This window comes from Aplysia californica, unplaced genomic scaffold, assembly GCF_000002075.1.
Source record: "Aplysia californica isolate F4 #8 unplaced genomic scaffold, AplCal3.0 scaffold00900, whole genome shotgun sequence".
Taxonomy (NCBI): domain Eukaryota; kingdom Metazoa; phylum Mollusca; class Gastropoda; order Aplysiida; family Aplysiidae; genus Aplysia; species Aplysia californica.
Genome location: NW_004798170.1, coordinates 82,100 through 94,741, shown reverse-complemented (window position 1 = coordinate 94,741; position 12,642 = coordinate 82,100). Strand labels below are relative to the sequence as shown.

Here is a 12,642-nt window from a genome sequence, read left to right as displayed (position 1 = left end):
TTTATAATGATACCAATAACTCCACGTGCCCTAAAATTGACGAGCGCCTGATTCCATTGCGTCGTGACACACACACATAATATATATATATATATATATATTTTATATATAATATGTTCTATCAGCAGCAGACCAAAGGCGATGTTGACGCACATTTCCAACATCAAAACATATGAATCAGAAACATGAGTTTGCATATTCCATAGTATGCATGTTGTTGTCTGCCTTTTCATGTTTCAGGTAAAGGAAACAAAATTATTTTAAAAAATCTGTGTGAATAACGACGAAGTTGCATTTCTTCTTTTAAAAATGCCCCAAAACAAAGCGTCTTCAAAGATCTTCCAGCGCTGTTGAGTAACCAGAGTGCGAGCCCTCAATGAGTCGACAAAAGAAGGGAGAAATATTCAACAACAATAGGTGAACAATCTGTGTGCAGCACGGAGCTTATCTCGACCCGTGCAGTGTTGCAGCGAACTCGCCTGATCGCAGGCTAATGTCAGCGACTGTTTCCCACTGGTTTCTCTATGAAAAGAATTAACTTCTGCTGCTACCATTCAAACATTTGTCTACATTTTTTTGCTTGTATGTTTACAATCAAAGTGAAAAAAACATTCTGGTAAAAAATCTAAATATGCTGATATGCTACACATGCTAAAAGTTTGCACAGGCAAGATTAGCAGTTCAGAAGTTCTTTTTTTCCATTCTTGGAATAGCCTAGAGTGTATTAAAAAAACAATCGACCTCAAAGATGTAAAAGTTTGTCTACTTAAAGTCACCAAGCACACAAGAGCTGTCGTGTCCATCTTTGTTTTGAGCAAAACCAGGGACTGAGGAAAACCCTAGGAGAGGATGTACACACAGGCAGAGTAGGCACAGACCAGATGGAGACAAAGACAAAGACAGAGACAGAGACACAGACAAAAACAGAGACGGAATAGATACAGACCAGATGGAGACAGAAATAGAGACGGAAGCACAGGTAGAGACATACCCCAGTATAACGGAGACTTACGCCAAGCAGTGGAGAAGGAGACATTGCGTCTCTTCTTGTCAAGATGAACTTACCATTACAAGTACCAAAGAGCTGGGAAAAAGCAAAAGCAACTCAGTGGGGTCCACTGAAACTGTTATCTGCCGGACTGCCAGATTTCCTTCTGGTATAGATGTTTACAGTTCAGAGAGATATTGCTTAAACAGCAGAGAGAAAAATTACGGATTCTCTTCATTTCAGTTTACCCCAGTTTTCCGATAAACCGTGTAGGGTTTTAGCGGACTCTACTGTAACTTTTTCCTTCTAATGCCACGGTGAGATCTACAAGCAATGCTTGAGGACAAATGCCATCAACAGAAACAGAAAATTTGCACTATATATAGCCTCGCATGAGAAACCTTTCGTAAAATTCATTCTGTGGACTTGACTGTCTGAACAGACAGTAAGAAAAAAAGAGGAAATGCCCAAGAAACGTGCACGTTTTGATTTCATTCACATCAAACAATTTGCTTCTAAAATACCATGAAATTCTCACACAAACCCATTGAGCAGATGCAGATTATATGAATCTTTCTTCCACCCCACCACTCCCCTCCTTTCAGCCTTCTGAGAACAAAAATATGCAAGGGGCTAATTTGACCTACATTAGAAGAAAGGGTGATGAAAAGACAACTGAGAATAGCACAATAGGCCAGTACTGGCTGCCACAAAATTCTGACATAAAAGGAACAAAACCAGGCAGAGAATTTCAGCCATATCTTGTTCTGGAACTGATCCCATGTCCCAACATTGTTCATATATTTGTCACAGTCATAACACTAATGCCAAAGTAATTTTTTTTCAGTTCTCTAGACTAGAAGCTGGTATGGTATCCAATAAAAATCCCCAATACATTCAGTGCAGACCGCTTAAAGCTAGGTTTTCGGTAAAGGGAGTTTGTGCAAATAGTTTAAAAAAAATAATTCTAAAGTAAAAGAAATAGAAAATCAGGAATTTGATTCTACAGTTCACCGTAGTTTTTGCATTAACCGCATTTGCTTTAAAAGGACCACTGTTATAGGGTTGTGTTTCATGTACTAAAAATCAAATCAATGAGATATCTTCACCTTGCAAAAGTCATAAGGATAACCTTTTGTACTGCTTAACACAGCAATATCAATGGATGGCTTTGTGTTATGACTATGAGGTTGTATTTGTTCTCTCTCTGCCGTTTCCCAGGCAACCATGAGACTGATGACGCACGCATCTGCTCTCCCATGTCCACAAGAAGAGCGCAGCAATCGTGACACACCGAGCGCCAGGCACACACATGTACATAGCTCCATTCACGCCTTCACCGATGTACAATGCACAAAGACTTAAATGCTAAATTTCCTCCCTCGGTTGCAGAAGCACAACCACTGCAACAATCATCTTGAAAAACTTGATTACTTCTCGGCTGGAATTTGTTCACCATTCCTCGAAAAAAAAAAATTGAACTGGAGGAATAAAAGGAGAGAAAAATTCTGGGCGACGATACAGAAAGAGGCTTTGAGCTGGGGGAGGATTTGATGGGGTTGAAATGCATTGATGCCCAACACGCAGACTAGCCTGACATTTTACTCTAGACCTCAGACTTAAAAGGAGGAAACTAAACAAAGAAAATTCTCTTATCTTGAACTTCTTTCTCTCTCTCTCTCTGTCTGTCTTTGCCTCCCCTTTCTCACAACACACACTACATACTCTGGGGGGGGGGTACATCTTCAAGGTATGACATTCTCAAAGCCTCCAAGTAACACAGTGACACATCCACAGCGCACCACGTCCACACTTCCTCAGGTCAAAGAAAGTGAAATTTCCCCCAGAAATCATTGATAAGATCTGTAGCACAGAGTCCCAGAGATATGTTCAGCAGACAAATGCGGGGGACAAAAGTTTGGACTCACAGAAACATCTGACAAAACAACACGAGTCATTCGGACATCTTTCACAGCCGCGTGCATCATGTAGAGATAACACACTATATAATCCAGGGGGGTCTCAGGTTCGGGACCTGTACGAAAAACTGCACCACTGGCTTTAGGGAGAGGGGGTGAGGGGAATCCCGTCTGACATTAGAATTCTAGGATGAGAAGGGGCATCAGAAGAAAATCCTTCAGGACTCCCATCTGAGAGCCTGAGGATTCGAACCCCAGCCGTTGAAGAGTAGGTGCTGGATCACCTCATTTAGACAGGCAGGACGTCAGCTGCAACTGCTGCCACGACATGACAACTGCGACGACACAACAGCTGTGATGACACGACAGCAGTGACGACACGACAGCTGTGTTGACAACAACTGCTGCGACAACATGACAGCTGCAGCTGCTGTGACGACACAACTGCTTCGATGACAAGACAGCTGTGATAGCTGCGATGGCATGACAACTGTGACAACACGACAGCTGCGACGACACGACAGTTGCAACAGCTGCGAGGACAGGAACAGCTGCAGCTGCGGTAGACAAGAGGGCGGGTCAAGGACAGGGTTTAGCGCGGGCTCAGAGAGGCAGGCAGGTCTGTACAGGATTATGGCCAGTTGGAGGAGGATTAGGTCCAGCTGAGGTCAAGGCTTGTGGAACCTGGGGAGGGAGGGAGATAGAGAGAACAGCATTACCCTTTTGTTAAGGATCAGAGAGAACAGCTTTAATAACATTAAGGATCAGAGAGAACAGCTTTAACCATAAAGGATCAGAGAGAACAGCTTTAACCATAAAGGATCAGAGAGAACAGCTTTAACCATAAAGGATCAGAGAGAACAGCTTTAACATTAAGGATCAGAGAGAACAGCTTTAACCATTAAGGATCAGAGAGAACAGCTTTAACCATTAAGGATCAGAGAGAACAGCTTTAACCGTAAAGGATCAGAGAGAACAGCTTTAACCATTAAAGATCAGAGAGAACAGCATTAAGTCTTTGTTAAGGATCTTAGTTTAGTTTTAGTAGAGGTTTTACGGCACTCGCAATTGCATAAGGTCATATGAGCGCCAGAAGATTAGAGGTGTTACAAGAGAGTAACAAACATAAAAAAGAAGGAGGGGAGAAAAGGACGATAGATGTTTGATAGGAAAGAAGAAGCAAACCACACCAGAGCACCCGCCAACCACCCATTAAGGATCAGAGAGAACAGCATTAACCTTTTGTTAAAGATCAGAGAGGAACAGCATTTACCTTTTGTTAAAGATCAGAGAGGAACAGCATTTACCTTTTGTTAAAGATCAGAGAGGAACAGCATTTAGTTTTTTTTAAGGATCAGAGAGAAGACAATCAACCTTTTGTAAACAATCTGAGGGAACAGCTTTACCCTTTCATTAATCATCAGAGAGAGTTATATCAGTTTTAGTTACGAGTTTTGATAAAGATGAAAGAAAACAGCATTCCCTCTTGTGAACTACACCATTGCACAGTACTAACTATGTATCAAGTACTTTATTATTTATTATTAACAATTGTTCATTGTGTGTGTGAGCGTGCGTGTGTGCCTGTGTGTGTGTGTGTATGTGTGAGCATGCATGCGTGTGTGTGCATGCATGCGTGTGTGTGTGTGTGTGTATGAGAGTGTGCATGAGCGTGTGTGGATACATACATGCGCGCGCGCGCGTGTGTGTGTGTGTACATGCGTGCATGTGATTGTGTGTTTGTTTACCTGGTCAGATGCCGGCTGTCTTCATGAACGTCCATCTCGCGGGACTTGAACTCGTTCAGCTCCTTCCGGATAGCAGCCTGTGGATAACACACCCACCCACCAGTTTTAGTTTAAGTAAAAGTTTTACAGCACTTGCAACACAATAAGGTCATAAATTAGAGGTGTTACAAGAGAGTAACAAACACAAAAAAAAGGAGGGGAGATAACGACGATAGATGTTTGATAGGAAAGAAGAAGCAAACCATACCAGAGCACCCGTAAACCACCCACAGTAAAAGTTTTCCGGCACTTGCAACACAATAAGGTCATACAAGTAGTCAAGATTTCTGGTGTAAACTGTAGTTTTAAACTAAGTACCTGTTTGAATATTAGGTACCTAGTTTCTGACTCGTCTTGTTTTATTTATTCGGATTTTTAAAATACTAGGTACCTATCTATTCATTTTTTTAAAAAAACGAATAATGCCCAGCCCCAACCGGAAATGCACAAGAGTTCAACGACCCGTTCTGGTCTTCCTTCAGGCCTAGCCCGTGTCGGGTTACAATTTGCCGACCAAGCAGGAAAAATGTTCCCAGCTCCGACGATCTTGGCCGGAAAAGATGCGAAAAAGACAGGAGGATTTTAAAAGGCCGCCAGAAAACTGGCAACCCTGAAAATGGACTCACAACATTCTCCAAACATCCAAACTACTACGGATGAGTAATTTATGCCAGGCCTTGTGCTCCCTCCCTCCCTCCCTTCCTTCCTCACTCACTCCCTTATTTCCTCACTCACTCACTCCCTTATTTCCTCACTCACTCACTCCCTATTTCCTCACTCACTTACTCCCTTATTTCCTCACTCACTCACTCACTCCCTTATTTCCTCACTCACTCCCTTATTTCCTCACTCACTCACTCCCTTACTTCTTCACTCACACTCCCTTATTCACTCCCTCCCTCTCTCACTCCTTCACTCACCTTGTCTCTGGGCGTGAGTTTTGTCCAGGGTTTCTCTGCCCTCCTATCATACTCATGTGCGTCGGTAACTTCTACATAATCACTGAAGTCGATGATTTTTCTCTCTCTCAGCTCTTCTATACTGGGCCGGAAGCTCAGCTGGAAAAATACAAGGATGTAGAAAAAGGTGAAAATAAAGTACAAGAAAAACGACAAAATGCGAAAGTGAAAGAGAAGAAAATAGAAAGGTGAAATTGGGTGCTTGTCAAAATAACGAAATCAGAGAAACAGGCAGTTCCCCGCTAGTCCGCACATTTTTATCCAATTTTTATTTTTTGGCGTAACCTCTTTTAGGTCCATATAAAAACACATTTTCAGGGAAATTTTACTGAAAAACTGATTAAAGGCACAAAATATGTCATTTTTTTCAGTTTTCAAAGACTCTTTAGCCATTAGTTACCAAACTTTAGTGGCCATTTTCTCGCTAATTTCTTACTTTCTACGAATGTAGATCTTTTAGTTCTATTCAAGATAAAAAGATATTTATTTCATTGGAAGCAAGGCAAATAAAAAAAATCAGCTTTCAGATGATACCAATAACTCCACATGCCCAAAAATTGACGAACGCCTGATTCCACCCCATCGTAACACGAATGCTTTCTGTTTTGAAGGGAAAAAAGCAAATTCTACATCCAAATATCTGCTGTTCAGACGAGGTTAGAACTACCCACTTTGTCTTCTCGCTCCTCTCATTTGACAGAAAAGACCAGATCTGCACGAGTCAATTGTGACAGGTGCCCACAACCACTAACACAGCAGCTTTCAGATCTGTTTACTTTTAGTTTCAGAAAGAGTTTTATGCCACTTGCAACACAAATAGGTCTTATGAGTGCTGATGATTAGAGGACTTATTCGAGAGTTTTAGTTTTAGTAAGAGTTTTACCGCACTTGCAAGACAAAAAGGTCATATAAGTGCCAAAGATTAGAGATGTTACAAGAGAGTAAAAAAGACACACAAAAAAGGAGGGGAGATAAAAACAATAGATTTTTGATAGGAAAGAAGGAGCAAACCACACAAGAGCATCCACCAACCACCCACTCACTCGAGAGTAACATACAGAGAGAAAGAGAAGGAGAGATAAGGAGGTAGATGTTGGATAGGAAAGAAGGAGCAAACCACACCAGAGCACTTCAGATCCGTGCTTATCAGCCCTTACACATGGCCAATTGTAACATTTGTAGTAAACCTTTTATGTCAAACTAGACACAATTTAGGAGGCAAGCTGCTGTGAATAAGAAAAGGGCATTTTGTCAGCATATGGCACAGCAGAATTTACCTTCCGGATAAGGTATCTCTTCTTTCTCTCTTTCTCCGCACGCTGCTCAGCTGTGGATTGTTCTGGAAGACAACAAAAAAAACTAATTAAAAAAAAAAACCCAAAAAACCCCAAAACAAAATCCATTGCCAAGAATCTCAAAAGGTAATTGTCAAATGTATGAATGAAAGATCTTTTCAGTTTAGCTTTTGTTTGTTTCCAAAAGGAGAAGCAAGAACAGTCATTTTAAGCAGATTAGTCAAGTTTTAGCAAAAGCTTTACGGCACCTGTAATACAAATAAACCTTGAGATTGCCGAAGATTAGAAGGTCAACTGTACATTTTGCACTACAGCACAGCTGTTGTTAGGTGTGTTTTTCTGTTTGTGTTTGCATGACCATGGTACTTGTGCTCATCTCAGACAGCATACTAAGCTGTGCATTGAGATCTTTTAGGACACTCATAATTTGTTCTTCTATCTCTTCATTTGACAGAACTGTTCACCCACAAAACACTTACGATGAAGAATATTCCGGTTCTCAAGTTCTTCCTGAGTGGGCCGTAGACTCAGCCGTCTGCAACAGAAAACACAAATAAACAAATAATGGGAAAAGATGTCAGAGAGAGAAGGGAGAAAACTTGGTGGTTGTAATTTACACCTAACTGCACCATAGTCTGCAATTTTTACAAAATAGCATGACTATTTAAATAAAAGCTAGACTTTCTTTCTGTATATTGACTTAGCTCTGAGTCTAGCCTGTAAATGCCCTTATACCCTAACAAACATATCAGCTTCATAGTATAGATGGTAGATAAATGGGTGGTCAAGGGGACAGTGACACCGCAATGAACGAGAAACTGACCGCGTGAGTTTGGCTCCTACGGCCTCCCTGAGCTCTTTCTTCTGCGAGTCGGTCAGGTCTGGAATGATATTTTTGGCCACCAGGTCATGCTTGGTGGGCCGGTTGTCCAAGAAGCGGGCCAGACTGTCATTTCTTGCCACTTTGGCCGCCAGTGAGTCTGAGGGCGGAAATGGAGGGTGGGGTTGTTGTTTTTTTCAGTAAGAGTTTTACGGCACTTGCAACACGATAAGGTCATATCAGTGCCGAAGAATAGATGTGTTACAAGAGAGTAACATACACTAAAAAAGGAGGAGAGATAAGGACGACACCCACGGTGTTGTTTTGTCAAGTTTTAGTTTAAGTAAGACTTTTACAGCACTTGCAACACAGATAATTCATATAAGTGCCGAAGAATAGAGGTATTACTTGACAGTAACATAATAATACATAAATAATAAGTAACATAATACACAGAATGTAAAGTAGGAAAAAAGATAAAGCGCATAGATGTTGACAGGAAAGAAGCAGGTGAATGCCCGCCAACCAACTACTTTTTGATAAAAGGGGAGCATATCAACACAATAACAGTCATTTAGTGCTGGGAACCAGTACAAGGACACACAAATTAACAAAGGAGAAGAACAGAAGAAGGACATATCGGTTGGGTCCAACAAAAGGCAGAAACTGCAGTAAAGTGATGCTATTTTTTAAACAAAAGTACTTGACTTTTTTTCACAAATCTTAACAACCCTGTAAGGGAATGATAATGTTGTATTCGACTTCCGGAAACAAACTGTCCTACAAAATCAACCAATCTGTTGTTTTATATAATAATGGCAGTTTTATGAGTGCCGGTATCATTAATCATTTTTGGGTCAGATCCAATGCTGCTTTGATAAATTAGTATTATTTGATAGGAATTTGTTTTCTCTTGTTAAAAAAAAAGTAATTAAAGAGGATACACAGCATTTTGACAAAAACGTTTCGACATCATACCAATTCGAAGGATGAAAATTGAACAAAGATTTCACAATGTAATAAATATGATCAAATCCTTACATCATTTTTGCTAAAAAAACCAAAGTTGCTCAAGATTGGTAATGGCACTTAAGACAATTTGTTTTTCATGGGTCAATACAAGACACACCGCAGCTGAAGATTGGAATCTAGCTAGAAACAAGATAAGACAGAGATAGTTTTACATCACTTGCAACACAATAAGGTCATATAAGTGCCGAAGATTAGAGGTGTTACAAGTGAGTAACAAACACAAAAAAGAAAGAGGGAAGACAGAGACGAAAGAATTTTTATAGGAAAGAAGGAGCAAACAACACCCAATCACACGCCAACCACCCACTAAGATAGAGATAGAACTTCCTTAGGACACAATGAAGGACAGAGGCGGGGCCATACTCAGGACAGAAGGTAGGACTGAGAGGAGACTTACTGAGGAGAGCAGGTAGGACAGAGAGGAGACTTACTGAGGAGAGCAGGTAGGACAGAGAGGACTTACTCAGGACAGCAGGTAGGACAGAGAGAGAGAGAGAGGAGACTTACTGAGGACAGCAGGTAGGATAGAGAGAGAGAGGAAACTTACTGAGGACAGCAGGTAGGATAGAGAGAGAGAGGAAACTTACTGAGGACAGCAGGTAGGATAGAGAGAGAGAGGAGACTTACTGAGGACAGCAGGTAGGACAGAGAGAGAGAGGAGACTTACTGAGGACAGCAGGTAGGATAGAGAGAGAGAGGAAACATACTCAGGATAGCAGGTAGGATAGAGAGAGAGAGGAGACTAACTGAGGACAGCAGGTAGGATAGAGAGAGAGAGGAGACTTACTCAGGACAGCAGGTAGGACAGAGAGAGGAGACTTACTCAGGACAGCAGGTAGGACAGAGAGGAGACTTACTCAGGACAGCAGGTAGGACAGAGAGGACTCACTCAGGAGACCAGGTAGGACAGAGAGAGAGAGGGGACTTCTTTTTTTTTAGCAGAGGTTTTACGGCGCTCGCAACTGCATAAGGTCATATGAGCGCCAGAAGATTAGAGGTGTTACAAGAGAGTAACAAACATAAAAAAGAAGACGGGGAGATAAGACGATAGATGTCTGATAGGAAAGAAGGAGCAAACCACACCAGAGAACCCGCCAACCACCCACAGAGAGGAGACTTACTCAGGACAGCAGGTAGGACAGAGAGAAAGGAGACTTACTCGGATCATAATCGTCCTTGTATCGGATCTCCTCATCCTCCGAGTCCGAGTCTCCCAGATTGTCGTAGTCGGGCTGCTCCTGCACCTGAGGGTGCGAGTTCTCCTTGTCACTCTCATTGTCTCCCCTGAGAGGTGTCCAAACAGAACATCATGGGACAAAGTAATAATAATCTATACATATTATTTTTGTGAAAGGTCGTCGCTTACGCCGCCTAAAACTTCTTAACTACAAAAAGAATAACATTTTATAAAGAATAAAAAGAAAAACAAAGATGAACCATCATACAAATCAAAATAAAAAATACTGACAAAGAATTGATTTCAGAAATTAATAAAAGGATAAAATAGCGCTCCTCCTGTAAATTTAGCCGAATAATGAAAATAAAAGTTTGAAACAAATACCTTCTATAAACTATAAAAATTACAAACTATTCAGAACTGGTAATCTATTCTAAGTTGGTAATCTTTCTGAGCTGGTAACCTATTTGTGAGCATCATGGCGCCAAAAAACAAAAATTTGCAGGAATGGAATATCCTTCAAAACAAAACGAAACAAGTCATTTGCGGGCCATTTCCCTAATTTTGACACGCTGATTCTGAATATGGTATTATTTTTTTATCTACGACATGATTTTCTATAATTTTGAAATTAGTTCTGTTGTCCTCCGCGCAGCAAACTTCAAAGATAGTTGTCACTCCCCTCAGGCCAGATGTCAAATTCACAGGCAGCGGCCGTGGGTTCTTTACATCTGGCCGGCCAGCTATTCGCCTACGGTTTGAGCCGCATTTCTTATTACATGTTACAATTGGCCATACAGCCCAGAAACCTGTCCGGTCGGCCTGTACGTGTAATAAGCCCTTAAGTGAAATGAAATTTCCACACCTACGGTGAAAGCGGAGACTTACGTGGCTTGTATGGAAACCCTGGGCCGGGGTATAGGTCTGACGGTGCCCACGGGGGTGCTCTGGGGGGACACGTGGGCCGGGGGGCCCTCAATGTGCCTCGGGAGGCCGGCTGCGCTGCCACCCCCTAGAGGAGCCCCAGCTGGGCCTGCGCCCGGGGTGGGGCTGGCTCGGCTGGTGTCCAGGGGTCGGGCCGTCCAGCTAGACGCCGCATTCAGGCCTGATGGCAGGGACAGATAGATACATACATGTTTCAACATGAGGACAGGGTTATAATTTGAACAGATAGATATTTTAGATTGAGTACTGATTGATTTCAAGATATTTCAACGTGAGTACTGATTGGTTTCAAGAATTAATTATATGTATCAACTATAAATGTTAAGTTACAAAACATTTTGGCATAACTGCAGAGAGAGAGAGAGAGAGAGAGAGAGAGAGAGAGAGAGAGAGAGAGAGAGAGAGAGAGAGAGAGAAAGAGAGAGAGAGAGTGAGAGAGAGAGAGAGAGTGAGAGAGAGAGAGAGAGAGAGAGAGAGAGAGAGAGAGAGAGAGAGAGAGAGAAAGAGACAGACAGACAGACAGACAGACAGACAGACAGACAGACAGACAGACAGACAGACAGACAGACAGACAGAGACAGAGACTGACAGAGACAGAGAGACAGACACAGGCACAGAGAGACAGAGACAGAGAGAGGGAGAGAGAGAGAGGGGGAGAGACAGACAGAGAGAGAGACAGACACACACACAGACACAGACACAGAGACAGACAGACACCCACCTCCAGCAGTCCCCGCCCCCACCAGACCCGACTTCTTGAGCGCGGATTTCTGCGGTCGTTTGTTGAGGTCAGGCTCTGAGGCCAGCACTGCCTCGTAGGGCGACTGTGGATGGATCATGTCCGGGTCGATGACGTATTTGTTCAGCCGGATGCTGTCGTCCTCTTCCTCCTCCTCCTCCTCCTGGTCCTCATCCTCCTCCCCCCTGTGGTCTGAGTGGAGTTCTTGCGGGGCTGATCATCAAACGAAAAGGAAAAAAAATCTCAAATATAGTACTCATAAACTTACAGTGCTCATAAACTTACAGTACTCATAAACTTACAGTACTCATAAACTTACAGTACTCATAACTTAAAAGTTCTCACAAACTTACAGTACTTATAAACTTACAGTACTTATAAACTTACAGTACTTATAAACTTACAGTACTTATAAACTTACAGTACTTATAAACTTATAGTACTTATAAAACCCATAAACATACAAGATGAGATTCGAAGAAACAGAAAGCTAAAACAAGCTAAACAGAGACGGCTAATGCCTCTATAAATAATGACTAAAGGTGAAGTCAGTACCCAGTGCACACAGTATATCTAATTTATTTGATTCAGTTGGGGCCAGCCAGACTTTCCTTCATAATGGGGCAAAAGAAAATCAAACATAATATGCCGTAGCAAAAAGATGCGATTTTAACTGCCTTTTAAACCTTTCCTAGGAATTTGAGTCTCTAATAATTATATCTGAGTAGGTCATACCACATCAGAGGACCATAACACACAAAGGAGTACTGTCCATAAAATGTCCACTAACGATTTGAGTAATACTTCCTTATCACACTGGACGACCTATGACAGACAACAGATCTTCCTGTACATAGGCTTTTGCAACCTTATAACATACTCCCACCCCCACCCTCCCCTCCTCTCAGCCCTCACTCTCTCTCTCTTCTGGCCCCTATCTCTCTCTCTCTCCTTCCCCTCCTTTTCCTTCTCTCCCCCCCC

At 42.1% G+C, this 12,642-nt stretch overlaps 1 protein-coding gene across 1 annotated transcript; it reads right to left on the bottom strand.

The window, feature by feature from the left end:
- Positions 1-306: 306 nt before the first annotated feature.
- On the bottom strand, positions 307-11,824 carry LOC101845131 (phosphatase and actin regulator 4; the record flags this gene model as incomplete). The annotated part of the gene is given in 9 exon segments (XM_013089225.2): positions 307-3,591; positions 4,656-4,732; positions 5,615-5,752; positions 6,931-6,992; positions 7,428-7,483; positions 7,772-7,928; positions 9,960-10,084; positions 10,866-11,082; positions 11,644-11,824. Coding segments are annotated over 9 exon segments (1,029 nt in total), but the record flags the coding sequence as incomplete, so codon positions are not given.
- Positions 11,825-12,642: the final 818 nt, after the last annotated feature.